This window comes from Crocodylus porosus, unplaced genomic scaffold (assembly GCF_001723895.1).
Source record: "Crocodylus porosus isolate Cpor-Errol unplaced genomic scaffold, CroPor_comp1, whole genome shotgun sequence".
NCBI lineage: Eukaryota > Metazoa > Chordata > Crocodylia > Crocodylidae > Crocodylus > Crocodylus porosus.
In genome coordinates this window covers 6,121,946-6,138,160 of record NW_017728942.1, presented here as the reverse complement: position 1 = coordinate 6,138,160, position 16,215 = coordinate 6,121,946, and the positions used below count along the sequence as shown (strand labels likewise).

The following is a 16,215-nucleotide window of genomic DNA, read 5'->3' as shown; positions in this document are numbered from 1 at the left end:
TGCTTGTTTGTTACTGGAGTTAGGTGACTTGTTTAAAACTTTATAAAGGGAGGTGTTATGCAGCACCCTCTAGCTATACTAATGCAATAGATGGCACAATCATGTTAATAGATAAAGATAATTCTAACAAACCTCTGGTTTGTTTACAGCAACTCCACGAAAGGGTCGATTTAAACTACCTTTGCAAATGATGAGTTCTTCTGAAAAAACTAATAATAACTCTTTAACTGAGGGTGGAATAAAGAATTTAAATCTAGAGCCTGCTGGAGCATGTATGTCTTCTGTGTCTGAATCTCTTAAAAGGAATAATTCTGCAGAAAAAGTAACTAACCTATATTTTTATGATCTTGCTAAAATTTATTTTAGAAATATGTGCATAATCAGTTCTTCACTATATAGAAAAGAATTTTGGATTATTTTCATAACATCGTTTAGTCCATACCAGTGTTGATATGGATACAAATCTAGCTTTGCAGGTCCATATTACTTTCTTTCTAAATCATTTTGCTGCCTCATTTTGCGTTACAGATTACGTTTCATCCAGCTGAAATTGAGGATTCATATAAACTTTAGACTCACTCGTTCCATGAGATTGACTAAATCTAATCATGTCTCCTGGAGAATGTTTTTGTTTTTTATTCATTCCATTCTCAAATTCCAGTACGGCACATTGGTAGTGACCTAGCTTTCTTTAGCTTTCTTGCACCAAAAGGATACCCGTAAATTACTAAAATATTGCTGACATTTATAAACATCATTGAAAAGATTACATTTTAGTATGCATATTCAAAATATTCCTGTCCTTTATCTCAGGATTGCCATCAAAATACAACACCAAACAATTTTTATAAAGAAGTTGTTAGTTGTTAGACAACTTATTTACAAGCGTTCCAATGTTGTAAGCACTTTAAACATAAATATGTGGGTACATCAAAAGAGATGTATGATCAGCTTCATAGAAATCCTGTTTTTATAAACATGCCTGTTTTATTTAGCCCATTTATTTTTTAAATATTTTTGTTGTTGTTTATCCAACTGTTTTCAAAATCAGACATTTAATTTCTCAATTTTTTTTAAATCACACTACAAAATATGCTTAAAAAATAATATTGTCATCTAGACTTAGCTTTGCAAATCCAAGGCCAGTTCAAAAGTCCTTTTAAGCACTCTTGTTGACTTAATTGAACTTGGAATCAGGCCTTCAGTGAAGACATACAGGTGTCACTGGATAATTAATCTGAATACAGTGGATTCCACAGGTATACACATTTCCTTGAAGACTCTTTACTACTATTAAGATGTAAGATGAGAAGAATACATTGAATACATTGAAATGGTATTGTAGGATTCCAAAACATTTTTCCAGGTACAGCTGCACCTAAGAAGTTTGTGACTCTTAAGACATAGTACAGATTTATCAAAATTAGTTAATTATCTGTAAAACTTACTTTTTTTACTTAAAAGACATAATTCAGTAAGTTTAGGGGGGACAGGGTGGTGTACTGGACAATGCATTTTGTGAAACACAAATTAATTGCAAGTCAGGAATAAGAAATGAGGCAAGATGATTTGAAAACCTTTTTAAAACATATATGTTTTAAAATGAAAAGAGTTATGTTTTATTTGAAAATAATTTTTTTTAATAAGGAATAAAACATATTTTTCCATGCCAATATATTTTTGTAATTTCTTACTTTGTCTATAGCAAATGTCAGCTGAAGAAGTTTTGGAACTGATGCAAAGTGAGGCAGACAGTAAGACTGGCCAAAAACAAATGTTAGGTGAGTACTTTGGCAAATTTTGACAGTACTGTTTTTAAACTGTTCTATTTTCATATTGTTATGAAAGTGGCAAAATTAATTTTTAATACTAAATTCATGTTTTATTTAGATGAACTGTTAGATATTGTTCCTGATTCCCAACCACTAGAGAGAAATTATAAGCCTCTGTAAGTATGACATGACAACTGTTAATGCATCTATTATGTAATGACTAGTTTTAAGAACATTACCTGTAAGTACTTCCATAAATATACTGATTAGATTCCTGTGTTGTGATTTGACAAGTGCTTATAGTGAATTACAGAAAATTTAGATATCTAGTTCTTCCTAAACTATTTAGCAGTATTTTGGAACTATTAGCTAAAGGCTGTGCCATTTATTACACTTTTTGGGTTTCTTTCATTCCTACAATGCAACTTCTAGAAACAGTCATTCACAACCAAACTATTTCCAGACTGGATTTTAAAAACATGTTTACCAATTAAATCTTCTGTGTTTTAATAGTCATGAAAAGCAATGAGCTAACAAGTCAGGAATTTTTAGCAAGATCTAGTTATTTCAATTAAAGAACACATTGTTCATGCATTCTTTATTAGTATTAGTGATCCCTGTAGCAAATAGTAAAAATGTCCCTTGTCTTTGACTCTCATAAGAATGCATCAAGACTTAGCCACAAGCAAGTCTAATCATAGTCTTTGAATTTTTAAAATTGAAATAAAATAGACTGTTTGCTATATTTAATTTTTAGTTTAATGTGATGATTTTCCATTTTACTGTATCTTCCTTGTTATGTAATGGTAGTAGTGTTATGTAGTAGTGTTATTATTTCAAAAATATTTTTCTGACATATGTTTATTATAGTTACTTATAAATACCCAATTCTGTGTTTCAGTTTTAATACAATAGAATTATTTTTGTAGATTGCCTGGTATTTTGGAAATTTCTTCTGATGAAAATAAAACCTGGAATAAACGGGCATGTTCTGTGCCTGAGGCAATTATAACAAGCTGTGACAAACAGAAAACAAATACATCAGCAGGACATGCATCCCATCAAGGTGAAGCTTGATAAATATTTATTAATGGCAAATTATTTTTTGTACTCAATTTTTCCCGCGTGTTTTTAACTTTCTTTTTTTATTTGCATTAGTTTCTATTCTTAGTGAAAGAGTTTCCAAACAAAGAGCTTTCTGTTCAATTTTTGAAAGTACATCTCCAAAATGTCGGAGTAGAAATATAGAAAAGAAGCAAAAAAGTGAAGCTAATAAAATGAAAGAGGAATACTGCAGAATGCAAACTGAGCAATCACTAACCACCCCTAAGCATTTGGAACAGAAAATACTATGTACAGAGGCAACAGATACTCGCCGTATACCTGAAATAACACCTTTTAAATCAATTCATCCAAAAAGAATGGCTGAAAAATCTTTGATGAATGTTGATTTAATGGAGTACAAAGATAAAAAAGGGACTACAAATCGCAAAAGTTCTGAGAAGGTAAGAGTTTTATCTTGGTTCGTCTGCCTTGGAGACAGGGAAGTTTTAGTTTACTTTCTATGTTACATTTTCACTATGTCAGTATTGCATATTTTAATTCTACTTATTTGCTCACCACTCAGCTTATAATCATGCTGGATCTTAGTGAACTTGTAAATGTTACCTTATACCATAATATGCCATTTAAAACACATTTCTTTCTGAAATATTTAGAAATGGGATCAAAATTTGGCCAAGTGAAAGGATTTAAAATCTTGTTCTTAATGTGAGTTTTAGGTCTTTTTTGGTTAATAAAAATTAATATAAATAACTGAGGGTCATATCCTGCAAACACTAGTAAGTAAGTACTAATTACTGTTATTTGTCCTACTTATAAGGGTGTTAAGATTCATACCTCCTGTATGAAAAGCTGTAGTTGGGAAATTTCTTTGAGAATTTCCTTTAGAAATTTTCTTACATTGCCCAAGTAACATACCTGTTGAACATACCTAATGGAAAGAATACCTTCAAGCTTAGTGAATTTCTGGGATCTATAGGAGTCTGGGCTATCTGAATAAAGTCCTGTACCACAGCGGCAGCTTGGCCTTTCTATGAAGCAGACGTCTGGGCAAAGTTAAAATGTTATAAATAAATTTTTTTGTTACAGAAAGCAAAATCCAAAGAAACGGGTGAAGCAGCAGAATCACTAATAAATACAATTAGTGACCGATACAAAAAAAGGAATGACAGCAATTGTGCAAGAAAAGTAACAGAATCTTTAGGTAACAACAGGTATGATGTTTTCTTTTTGTAGTGTAAGAGTGATGTCAGCTGTGATGGTTCAAAAATTATGCGAGGGGCAAGGATTTCTTAGAGTGATTTATTTTATTGGACCAACTGCATAGTTGGACAAGCTTTTGAATGCAAGACATCATCATTGAAGAAAGTCTTGCATTTGAAAGCTTGTCTAACTCTATCCCAACTGTGCAGTTGTTCCAATAAAAGAGGTCATCATAAGAAACCACATTTCTTGCTTTGCTTTATATATGTCTTAGTTATGACTTACTCCTAAGTTTGCGGGTGGTTCCCTTTGTGTCCTGTGCTAATTGATATTGGTTCAGTTCTGCCATGCAAAAATAGAAAATACTAGAAGCTCTGTCCACATTAAAGGGAATTTGGTGGGATCAGAAAATATGACCAGTGAATCTTCTTCAGACAAACATACATGTGGATTCCATGCTTGCTGCGCATATTCCCCTTACACAAAAGATCAAAAACCGGCTGTGACCATTAGAGCTGCATACACATCTTGCACATTCTTGTGCTCCCCCTCCTGAGGTCATAAGTGTAGACCATCCCTAATAGCTACTTATTTCCTTATTACCATTTGTGGCAGTGAGACAGAACAACGTCTGTATTCTCTTAGCTGATTCTATCTTACCCAGTTTTATTGCTGTTAATATTTTTGTTTATGTTTTTTTCTCTCTTCTATAATTTTGATGTTAGCTGGCTGGAAAAAATAACTAGGTAAAGTTAAAACGATTCAGCTGTCATAATACCTGGGTGATCAGCCACGTCTGCCATGTTTTCTGAATGATTGATACAAGGATATAGCTATCTTAGTGTCACGCTCCTAGGTGCACCCAAAAATCCCAGTTGGCCCTACACTGTACCTTTTAGATATTCAAATATAGTTGTTGTGCACTTCTGAAAAATTTACTACATATGCTTGGAAGTTGCTTAGAAAACTTTGAAAATGAAACCTTTCTGCCTTGCTGAATGATATGGAATAATCCTGAAAAAAATTGAGATTGATTGGAATTGATTTATACTTGTGCAGTTTGTTTGCAAAATCCATTTTATAAAGTGCTGAAATTTTAAAATATATTTTTGTTATGTTACACGTGCTAACTTGGCCACATGTTAACTTTGATTCTATTTTAGCAAATATTAATAACCAGACCACACTTTATTAACAAATATTTCTTCATGCTACCAAGTTGTTCTTTTATGTTAGTAGTATACTGAATATGTTTTTGCAGTACATTTTATGATTTTTTTTTAGATCATTAAATAAGTCCGGATTCAGTGCCAATAAGGTATGTTTATATTTTGTTGAAGTACCTGAAAATTTCATCTGAAAAATTGGTATGTTGTAGTAAAGTAGAGCAACATCTTGTTTTTCATTGCACTTTTAATACTTGAAATATCCCATAGTCCTGCAGGGTTGACAAGAAGCTCCTGGTGTCCAAGGGGCTCCAGATCTGCTCCGCAGCCTTCTAGCAGAATTAGGAGGCTAGATGCAGGGAACCTGTTGGAGAGCTCTCCTCTCGAACTCTGACGGTTGAGCGCCCAGGCACAGTGCTCATTATCTGTCCACCGCGCTCCTCCTTCCTTCCCCTTAGAAGTGAAGGGTGAGAAGCAGGGCACTATGGGATATGGTGGATCCAAAGACACTCTTTCTGCCCCCGTTGCATTACAGTTCACCGTCCACATGTAGTTCCATAGAGAAGTTGCTATTTCATCCAGTAGTGTTTAGGGGGCATGCACATCTGTTCACTTGAATTTTGTATTGCTAGAAAGGTCTAATATAGCAATACGAATGTTACATTTGTCATACCCTTAGTTAACTGATTTATTTCCCATATTTATACTGAAAAACATGCTTTTTACTGATGACTAAATAAGCTCCACATAACTCCTATTTTCTTCATAGGAAATAGTTCAAAATAGAAGTTATAGAAACCTGAAAACTGCTACTACTCTTAATAAGAATGCAGGATATGTGTAAGTATTTAGTACTTCTGTTTGGAAATGTCAGTTATCTAGCCTTGAATATTCATCAATTCAGCAAAGGTTGTTTTTTTTTTTAAATCTTATAACAGGGATGATGTCTACAATTTCAACACAAGTGGATTTGATGAACCTACAATAAAGCTTGGAGTAAGATTACAACTATAATTAGGATTAAAGGAACAGAATACAAAGGAACTCTGTTAATAGAAAATCGTTTTTCTATTTGAAAATTACAACATGGCCCAGAATAAGATAAACGTTTTGGATGCATCCAGACGAGCATGGCCATGCAGTATGTAGTGCTGCAAACATGTGTGCAGCGCCACATACTGCACAGTCAGGTATTCTCGGTGCTGCAAGGGCGCACTGCCAAAACCTGAGGGGTTTTTTGTGGGTTTTATTGACCCCTGGATACTCAGTGGGATCTTCTGTTGATCTGCCGTTATAAAAATTATTAGAAGAATCATTTTTAAATAGTTTTTAAAACAAATAAAGATCTTATTTAAAGGACTGTGTAACAGAACCTTCTTGTTCCAATTAGTCAACTAAAAAAAGAAAGAGAAAAAATGTGGTTGAGACAGCTGGTCTTGTTAGTGCATTGTTCTGTTTAACCAAACAAATTTTTTATTTTGATTTTATAATTGTAAAACTAAATTCTAGAATGTATTAGGTATACAGTAAAGTTTTCACAAGTACCTAAGTAATTTTGGAAGCCAAACCACAGTTTCTAAAGGGATTTTAGATGTTTTGAAAATCTGTGCAACTTGCATTCCAAAGCACCTGATTTTTAAGGATGTTTAGACAACTAAAGATGTAAATGGAAGATTTTCAAGTATGCCTGAGTATATGTCCTGATGCAAATAAATACCTTTGAAAATCTGAGGCAATGATTTGAAAATTTCTAAGATATAAAATTAACTATTTTAACTTAATTGAAAGCTAGAATATCTGGGTAAAAAGGCATATACTTGTTCTTTGTCTGAATTACTAATGTATAAAATATGAATATACATTGGTACTTTTTCTCATTTGTTTGTTTTACCTTTTTAGATCCAAGAAGTACATGTCACCAAACTGAAAGCTAGTACAAACCCAGCAAAAAAACTGTAAGCATATTACATTGTTTTTCGTGTATGGGAAATGCAATAGAGGAAAATAATATGGAAATATTCATTATGACCACTCTCTCTTAGAGATAGTCGTAATGAATATTTTAATTTGCTTTCATCAGCCTTCCTCTATGCAAGTCCACATGGCATATTCAAGTCCTCCAGATATGGTGAAGAAAACCATCTTGTAGTTTTCCTTCCCCAGGAAATAACTTCATAATTTCTTTTTTTTTTTCTTCAGTAGGTAAAACAGGTCTAATGCTTTTTAGGCTACATGTTGGTTTTACTCCTTTTCTTTTGGCAAATTTGCCTATAGCTTTTCTGTTTTAATCAGGTTATCTAGGTTAGTGCATGTTGTTTTTCTTTATGAAGATTGCTTTGTTTTTTCCTCATAAGACACTTTGTTGGGAGGCAGCCTAATGGCTGTTTTGTACTGTCCTCTCATTAATTGTGTTCACTCCCCAAGAAAACAGACTATTTATTGGGTGCCCCTTATTGCTTAAAACTTGGAAGCTAGTATATTATCTGTAAAGGAGAAGGAGGTCTCTAGACTTACCAAAATTATCATCTCTGGAATGTGTGCATTGATTCCCCTCCCACACGCTTATATACCATAAGTAGTAAGGTGTAAACAATCTAGTTAGGTATTTTCAACTTTAATTCTCTTTTAGGAATCCTGATGAAAAAAGAACTGTCATTGAAAAAAAAGAAGGAAAAAAAGTAAGCTCTTTAAACTCCGGGAAAATTGATTGCAGAGACCAAAAATTAATATTTTAAATAACCATAAATACAAAGGATTCTGAAAACTCTAAGACAGGCTTTTTAGCTCAAATTGCCTATTTCCCCCCCTTTCAAAGGTACCAATATTATTTAAGTAAGAATTATATTACAAATAAAAGACACAAATTACTTCTAAACACTCCTTTATCATAGGCTAGAAATAATCAAAACAAGAAGCATCTGTTCAGTGACACAGACACAGAATACAGAGGTGATGACAGCAAGACAGACATTAGTTGGCTACAAGAGTCCAGTAGAAAGCATAAACCTCAGCTAACAGACTATAGCAGAAATCAGAACCTAAAGAAACCAAAAAGGGTAGAAACAAGTAAGAAACTTTGATGTACAGATTTGCAGAATGACCTTGCATTATAATGAATTTGCAAAATTTTAATTATATTTGCCATAGATAATGTGCGTTATATTTCAATATATATCGTGTTCTTCTCTTAACTTCCAACACATTTCACATTTGCTAGGCCTATGCCTTTATGAAACCGATTTTTGAAAAGTGCTTAATTTAGACCAGAAAAAAAAACTTTAGAAAAATCTTATTACTATCAAAATAAGCTGTAGACTATTTATGGATTCAATAAATCAATAGATGAATATGATACCTTCTTCAAACTAATGTAGTTGGTTAGAATTGCAGATATTATGGCAGTTTTTTCAACTTTTTTGTTTTAACAGCAGAAGTAGTCCCTGAAGCTGCAGATCTGATGGATATCTCTAAAGAGGAAAAAACAAAGAACAAAAAGGTAAAAATGCAACTTGAATTAATACACATTGAAATATGTGTTTCATTATGTAATTCTTAAGTGGGCTAAATATTTTTTTAATCATCTCTATTAATTTGCTGAAGCTTCTACAAAGTTATTTCAAAATTAGTCTCTAAATGTGGTTTAAACTGTTTTACCAGTAGAGCCAATTAAAATGTCGGATATGGTAGGTCTTACTCCCTGATAACACTAGCTAAGAGTTGCAATACACTAGAGACTTCTGCTGCTTTTCTAGTCTCTTCTTTTATATTTCTCAAAACACCTACCAGAAGTCTGTTAACCTTCACTTACCACTGTGTGCATTTTCATCTGTTTCATTGGAAATCCGCACTATTTTTAGCTTGTACAAAATTGTGAATATAAGCTAGTCCTCTCACCAGGAGAATGAGGAAAGCAGTCTTTAATCATTGGAATTAACTGTTGGCTTATTAACCTGCCAAGTTTTGTCTGAGCCAGGGTTAGACTAACATTAAATATTACTTGCTGTATTCATCCCAGGTGTTAGTATGCTAAAGTCAGTTGAGCCACATTACAAATAATGTAATTTATCTTTGTCATGCAGCAAAGATATTTTTACTTTCCAATCATTTTATTTTTCAGTGCTTTGTTCCTAGTATGTAAAGTGTTTTACCTTGCTGCCCTACCCATACTTCTTGTAGTTGAACGTTATTGTAAAGTTGAAGATTTTATTTTTTTCCAAAGGTACCTGCTTGTAAAAAAACAAGTACAAAGATTGATGAGAACAGAAAACAAACGGTCAAACCAGAAAGGCCTCGAAGAGCAGCATTATCCAAAAAAAGTTACAAAGATCTCTCAAATTCAGAGTCAGAGTGTGAAGAGGAAGCTTTAGAGTACCCTGTTAAACTAAAAATGCAGGTAAACTGCAATATTGTTCTCCTAAAGACCCATTTCTGCAGCTTCCCCTTAAGGCTTGGTACCCTGTATTTAAAAAAAAAAAAAAAAAAAAAACCCTCTGATTTTAAAGATGTTCCAAATGCTGAGTTGCCTAACTTACATTCTCTGAGATGAATTTTTGGAAGCCTTCATGCTTTCCTTAGACAACAGATAGAATTGTGGGTTATCAGCTGCTCTTGAAATCATGCCCTACCTTTTCTTCACTATCTCACTTCAACAGACTTTTGAGGTGCTGACAAACATGGGAAAAACAAAAAACCAACACTTTACTGAAAGAGGAATCCTGCCAGTTTGACCTGGCTCCCTGTATAGCTTACACAGTTCAGCAGGGCTTTTTGGCGATTCAGTCAATCAGCTATTAGATAAAAACACCAAAAAGCCCTGCTGAAGTGTATGAGCTATACAGATGCTGGGCGGGCTGGGTCAAACTGACATAATTTCTCTTCAGGTACACATTGCATTTGGCATGGTGGTGCTCTGAGTTGAAAGTAAAGCGCTATGTTTTGGATTTTTTTTCCCCACGCTTGTAAGCAGCCTTGGTTTACACTTCCCCTTAGTAAACAGAAAGAAGGCACTGAGCCTTCAGATTAGGGCCCCCTTAGTAAGCAGAAAGAAGACAGAGGCCTGCAGATTAGGACCCACAATATCTGCCTGCATAGTTGTATTGTGTTATAGATTTATAACACCTATCACTATGCACAGGTATTCAGTAAGTGACACAATAAACTCCAAAACAGTTTGAACCGGAGTTCACTACTCCAGGATGCAGCATCAACACATGTGCCTGGGACAGCAGTACTTTGAGCTAGGGCGGAGCACCTCCTGACTGGCAGGGGCACAAAGTGTTGAGGTGGTAGTGTTGGGTTGTGGAGGGCCTGGCTGGGGCACAAGAGTGCTGAGAGTATGCAGCCATGTGGCTAGGCACTTTAGCACCCTTGTGCCCCAGCCTCCCTGTCCCCAACAGTACTATCTTACGGTGGAGTGAATGAATTTACTATGCCCTAATACCGGCGCATGTGTAGACTGTGACACTTTACTGCAGAGCTAATTAGTCAACTCCACAGTAAAGCGCATGTGTGCATGCTCCCCGTGGGTGCGTTTACACAAGATGTTTCATCTCTGTAGCTCGTTGCCACTGTGCAGCAGTTGCTAAAAATAGCAGTGTGGTATTGGGACTGCACAGTAATGTTGGTTAAGCAAGTACTAAATGACTGCACAGTAACAACTGCTCAGTCTGCTGCACATGTAGATGCACCCAGTGTGTTGAAATGTAATCCTTATATAGATTTTTTTTACCTCCAGAAAGAACATGAAAATGGACAAAGCAAAACAGTCAAGCAAAAGAAGGCCACTGGCTCTACAGATTCAGAAAAGGAAGTAACAAGAAAACAACAGATTATCAAAAATAAATCAAAAGATCTTGCAAGACAGAGAAAAAAAAAAGGATCACCAGTGCCATCAACTGAAAGTCCAGCTTCTATTGAAACAGTGAGAGGTGTGTATTATTCATATGTTTGCTTTTAGCATTTACAGATCCAATGTTCCTACCACACCAAAGTTCTTTTCAACCACCTCTTGACTTGAGACAGAGCTTCTTTCTGGCCTTTTGCAGGAAACTGCTCAAATATACTACTTTTTAGATTTCATAAATAATCCTAAATAATTTTGTCCCATTGCACATCAGCAACCTGTTGGATTTTCAGTTTAATCCTTTTTTGACATCCTATCTGTCTGTTTGGGGTCATAAGTAGTTGTTTTGGTAGATCTTTAGAGTGATCCAAAACTCATAGATTACAGGGTTAATTACAGTGCCCTTTAGGAGTAATTTCACCTAGCTGATTTCAGGATTGCTAAAATTATCCACCTAGTAGAGACCACGTGGTCATTTTGGTCTTTGTCCTCTAAAAGTCTTGTTCTCTTTAGGAGGGGGGGCAGACTGTTCATCAATATTCTTATTCTGAGATTTGTAGGGTTGCTATCTGGACTTCTGTTCATGTACTCATCTTCCACTGTTCCTTGTAGCTGCCTTCCAGATCAGACCCCGACGTCTGTAGAATTATTCTGTAATCACTTTTCAAGTGAGACTACTGTGGGGGTTGGCAGTGTTTTTGCCCAGAGTGCCAAAAACACCTGCAGCCTTGACTTGTAATATGTTGGCATGCCGGGGCGGATGATAGGGGAACTGTGCAGGGTCCGATCCTTGTTGTGGCAGTGCAGCGCTGGCCCCTTCCCTGAGGTGTGCATGCCAAGCAAAACACCTTTGTATGCCACACTCTGGCACATGTGCTAGGGGTTGCCTACCCCTGCTCTACTGCCTCCTGCCCAGGCTACCCAATACCCTCAATTAAGTGTTTTATTCTCTAGGTCAGGGGTTGTCAATCAGGGGTACAAGTACCCCTGGGGGTACTTAGAAAGACCCTAGGGGGTAAGCACGGGTGGGCCGGGACAGAGCATGTGGGACAGGGACAGAGCAGTGGGGGAGGGCAGCGGCACCCCTCTGCAAGCCACACAGGCACCGACCAGCCGAATGGACTCTGGGGGGAGGGAGCTTGCACATGGCAACTGCCAGCACTACAGACCACCCCACGCTGTTGCTGCTCTGTGTGTGGCCATCCCCGTCCCCCCAGCTCCGCATCCAGCTGCACTCCACCCCTTCCCCCCTGCTCCGCATCTGGCCGCCAGGGGTACACTTATTAAAAAAAGTTGAAAACCCCTGCTCTAGGTTCTGAGAAACTGTCAGAGGAGGCACTCATCCAAAAGCACATTGCCATGGAAAGATCAACATCATCTCTTCAGGACCCAACACCAGAAAAGGACTCTTTAGATGCTGTGAAACTAATGTCCATTAATATGCTGCACGCAACAAAAAAGAATGATCAACATACATCTCTAAACCAGTCTCCTGAAAATACTGTGAGAAACTCTATGTTTGAAAATGAAAGTTTTTCACCAGGATTAAGTCCAGTCTCTTTGGTAAGAATTTAAAAGTTATGATTTACAGTTAATACACCTGTGTTGTCCATTTTTAATCAGTGTCCTGATTAGGGGACCTGTTTAATCAAACAGTGAACCAAGCTGCTCTAATTAAGAATATTCACTTTTTGGAGAAGTTAATCAGAACTCACTGATATAAATAATAACATTGTGTGCAAGTCCCAAACAAAATTTAAGGCTGCCTTCAGCTGCCTTCTGAATATATGCATAGCAAGATGTCATGAAGAGTTTTAATCCCAAAATATACAAAGGAACTTTAGGCTCCAGAGTGAAATTTACAAATCCAGGTCAGGAGCTTAAGTTTTTTCTGTGCAGTGGATATAGATAACTAGGCCTGGGATTCACAACAGCTAGCATGCTGAACAAGGAGATGCTAGAGCAAGCCAATACAAACTGCTGAAGGGAAGTGTATATGATATATAATTGTTTATTTTTTAAACTGAAATGCCTTTTTTCAATAATGATTTATTATATATTAATGTTCAGTCCAGCCTGACTTCAGTAACCAAAGACAAAACTGTCACAAGTAGAAAAGTCATAGAGGTTTCTGTACCTGATGTAGAACTGAGCAATATTAATGAAGCAATCCAGGTTGAAAATTACCTTTCTGGCAAACTCGCCATTGAAGAAATGAAAGATCTCACCAAAAATATCATGCAAAGTAAAAGAGAGGTATGGTATCTGTCATCTACCCCTTCTGAAAAGCTGTGGCTTTCCATGTTTTGTTATTTTTACATGTAATCAAGACATTAGGAAATAATGCATATCTGTTGGTTTTTGGTATCAACATTAGAGGCTATTTACCTGTAATAGTGCCTACAAATTTTATTTTCCTTTCTTAAAAATGTTTGGGATGTAATTAAGTTAGAAATGAGACAGCTAGGAAAGAATTCTGTACCAAGACCATTTAATTCCTATCTTCAAGAAGAATATGTAATATCTCTTTCCCTTTGGTTTTTTGATCTTGATATTTTTATAAAATAAAAATCAGTTTTCACAGATGGAAAAATTCTTTTGCTTCTGCTTACAAGTTTTTAAAATAGAAAGTGGTTTCTTATCATTCATTGTAGCCTTAATGCACTACTACTTAGTATAGTTACTGATACAAATATTGGTAAGTAAGCATTAAAATTTTCCCCTATAAGCCAGGATACTTGTATAAACCTTGTATACACAAACTAATTTATTTATTGTTACTTCATATATTCATATTTCTTATTTTTAAAAAAATTGAAATGGAAATTCTTGAAATTGAAGATGTTGAAGATCTAAATAGGCTCCCTATCTTACAGGTAAAACGATTATTTTTCTTTTAGGAATCCTTATCTCCGTCTCAGTTAACCACATCTAGTGGAGACAGAGAACAGTCATGGCATAAAGACCCTGTAGGTCACATACATGAATCTGGTATGTAAATTTCATTTATGAAAAAGCACTCATCTTAATAATTGTCAATAGGCAATGAAAATATTTTCTTAAATATATAAATATGGCCTCAGTCTTCACAACCTCCACTTCTTGATTTGTTTTCTCACTTTGTACCCAATTAATTACTTTCCTAAAATGAGTATATCTTTGTTATTGACAAGGCATTCCTGTTGGAAGTAATGCTTATTTACTCATACTGTAGAAGGACCAGTTAGCAATGAGTTTAAGCATCCCTTTGCCTTCATAGTTTGGCAAGTTAATAGCTGACCTTCAACTAAAAGGAGGAGGGGGGATTTGGTAGCACTCCCAGGATTTCAGGACTAGATTATATGAATGTTAATTTATTAGCAAGGAACAATGTTGCCCCAATGGGATTGGAAGGACTAGCAAGCATACACTTTTGAGACTTGTATCCGCTGTACTTTGTTACCACTTCATTTGCATAGTTATAAATGTTTGCTGATAGCACATGACTATTTGCAAATGCAATACTCAGATTCCAGTATGATTCTGGAAGTGGTAGAGGAAAGGCGCATGCTCCCAGAATATGGGAATATACTGTTTTTGGTGTTTAGAAAAATCTGTCAGACTGTCATTGCTCCACACAAAATCATACAGAAAATAAATTATTCAGTGCCCCTTTCTAAGTAACTTAAAATAGAATGCATTTTTGTCATGCTTACAGGACCTTCCATACATTCCAATCTCAAACGAATGTATTGCAATGACATAGAAAGTGATTCTGATGAAATGTTGGAAATGAGGAAAGAAGAGGATGAAAAACGAAAGAGAAAAATAAAGTTACTCCCTAAAAAATTATTCAAAGCAGATGAAGATATTGCCAGTAGTAGAGGTTAGCAAGAGCTCAAGTTGCCCTTTAAATATCATCATACAAGAAGTACAAACCAGAAACATATTAATAAAGATCGTATTGCAACTCTAGATTAAATCCACAGGTTCCTTTCATAAACTCAATTTATTGCAGATATGTAAGAAATCAGACTCTGCTGTTTTGTTTTGTTTTCTGAGACACCAATGGAAAGTGCTCAGGAAGATTTTCTCTCCTTACCTAGTAACGTAAATGTTCAAGGAATACTGTATAGTGCTTATCTTTCAGATGAGTGAGAAAGCATAATTTTTCTGGTCAGTGAAAATATTTTCACAGAAGTAAAGCTTTAAACCCAATATTTTTCTCAAATTGAATGTTGGCTATTTATATTTTGTATACTTAAATGATCAGGTTAAGAGTTGAACAAAGTGTTTTCTGACAGTTTCTTCCGTTAATAAAATAGGAACAAGTTCTCGCTGACTGTTTTCTGCTCTATTGCAAAGCAAGGAGACCAAAAATTCTGATTCAGTAGAATCAAAAGATTAATAACTGTCTCTCATTCCTGTGTGTATGCTTTCCCACAACCAGTTCCTTGGTGTGAGTCAAGGCTGGACTTAGAGAGGAGGACTAAATGGAAGGAAAACAAACAACAAAAAGCTTAAGATTTCACAATGCACATCAGTATAGTATAGTGCACTGGTGTCCTGGCAAGAAAGGTGTGCACAATAACTGCAGATCTTACTGAAAAAAGTAGAGTTAGTTTTGGGAGTGCTTGTGATCAAGCCCAAGGACACAGCTTTTCTTACAGGGTGCTGCACTATTAATGAGTCTCATGCCAAAGAACATTAGGGATACATCATTGAAGGTCCTTACCCTTGAATTCTGTCAACTTCAGTTAATGAAACTACCTTGCTTCTCCTTTTCTGTATGTTCTCTGTTGTTTCCATGTTTTCCATTTTCTTTTCTTCTTACCTTCTTTCACCTCTCCTGAAGAAGAAAAGGTCAAATTAATAGGAGAGAAAGCTGGATCACGGTCTTCAGCAGGAGGATTCAAAGAAAATTAAAGTGAGAGAAGAGTACATTCCAAACATTGGCTCACGGCACTTTTTGCCTGTTTGATTCTACCAAGTGAATTCTTAATGCAGTCTTCAAGGACACATTCCTTTTCCAGTGTAGGGAAAAAGTGGGCTGCAGATAACACACTGACTGGCAAGGGTGTGCAAAGCAGACTGTATTTGATTCAGATTCAGCTCAAATCAGGGGACGGTGATTCGATTCGTTGATCCAGTTCCCTGTCCTGATTCGATTCAGCCAAATCCAAATCTGAAG

At 35.7% G+C, this 16,215-nt stretch overlaps 1 protein-coding gene across 2 annotated transcripts in view; it reads left to right on the top strand.

Moving 5' to 3' along the window:
- SYCP2 (synaptonemal complex protein 2) overlaps positions 1 to 16,215 on the top strand; it is a 45,501-nt gene that overhangs the window by 22,563 nt on the left and 6,723 nt on the right. For both annotated transcript variants that reach the window (XM_019548215.1, XM_019548216.1), the window contains 19 exons: positions 150 to 322; positions 1,706 to 1,781; positions 1,891 to 1,948; positions 2,702 to 2,838; positions 2,931 to 3,277; positions 3,924 to 4,048; positions 5,322 to 5,355; positions 5,973 to 6,043; positions 6,142 to 6,199; positions 7,103 to 7,158; positions 7,833 to 7,881; positions 8,095 to 8,269; positions 8,632 to 8,699; positions 9,423 to 9,596; positions 10,938 to 11,130; positions 12,358 to 12,608; positions 13,116 to 13,301; positions 13,946 to 14,036; positions 14,743 to 14,910. In XM_019548215.1, coding sequence (XP_019403760.1) covers positions 150 to 322; positions 1,706 to 1,781; positions 1,891 to 1,948; positions 2,702 to 2,838; positions 2,931 to 3,277; positions 3,924 to 4,048; positions 5,322 to 5,355; positions 5,973 to 6,043; positions 6,142 to 6,199; positions 7,103 to 7,158; positions 7,833 to 7,881; positions 8,095 to 8,269; positions 8,632 to 8,699; positions 9,423 to 9,596; positions 10,938 to 11,130; positions 12,358 to 12,608; positions 13,116 to 13,301; positions 13,946 to 14,036; positions 14,743 to 14,910 — 2,490 coding nt within the window. The remainder of the gene's footprint in view (positions 1 to 149; positions 323 to 1,705; positions 1,782 to 1,890; positions 1,949 to 2,701; positions 2,839 to 2,930; positions 3,278 to 3,923; positions 4,049 to 5,321; positions 5,356 to 5,972; positions 6,044 to 6,141; positions 6,200 to 7,102; positions 7,159 to 7,832; positions 7,882 to 8,094; positions 8,270 to 8,631; positions 8,700 to 9,422; positions 9,597 to 10,937; positions 11,131 to 12,357; positions 12,609 to 13,115; positions 13,302 to 13,945; positions 14,037 to 14,742; positions 14,911 to 16,215) is intronic.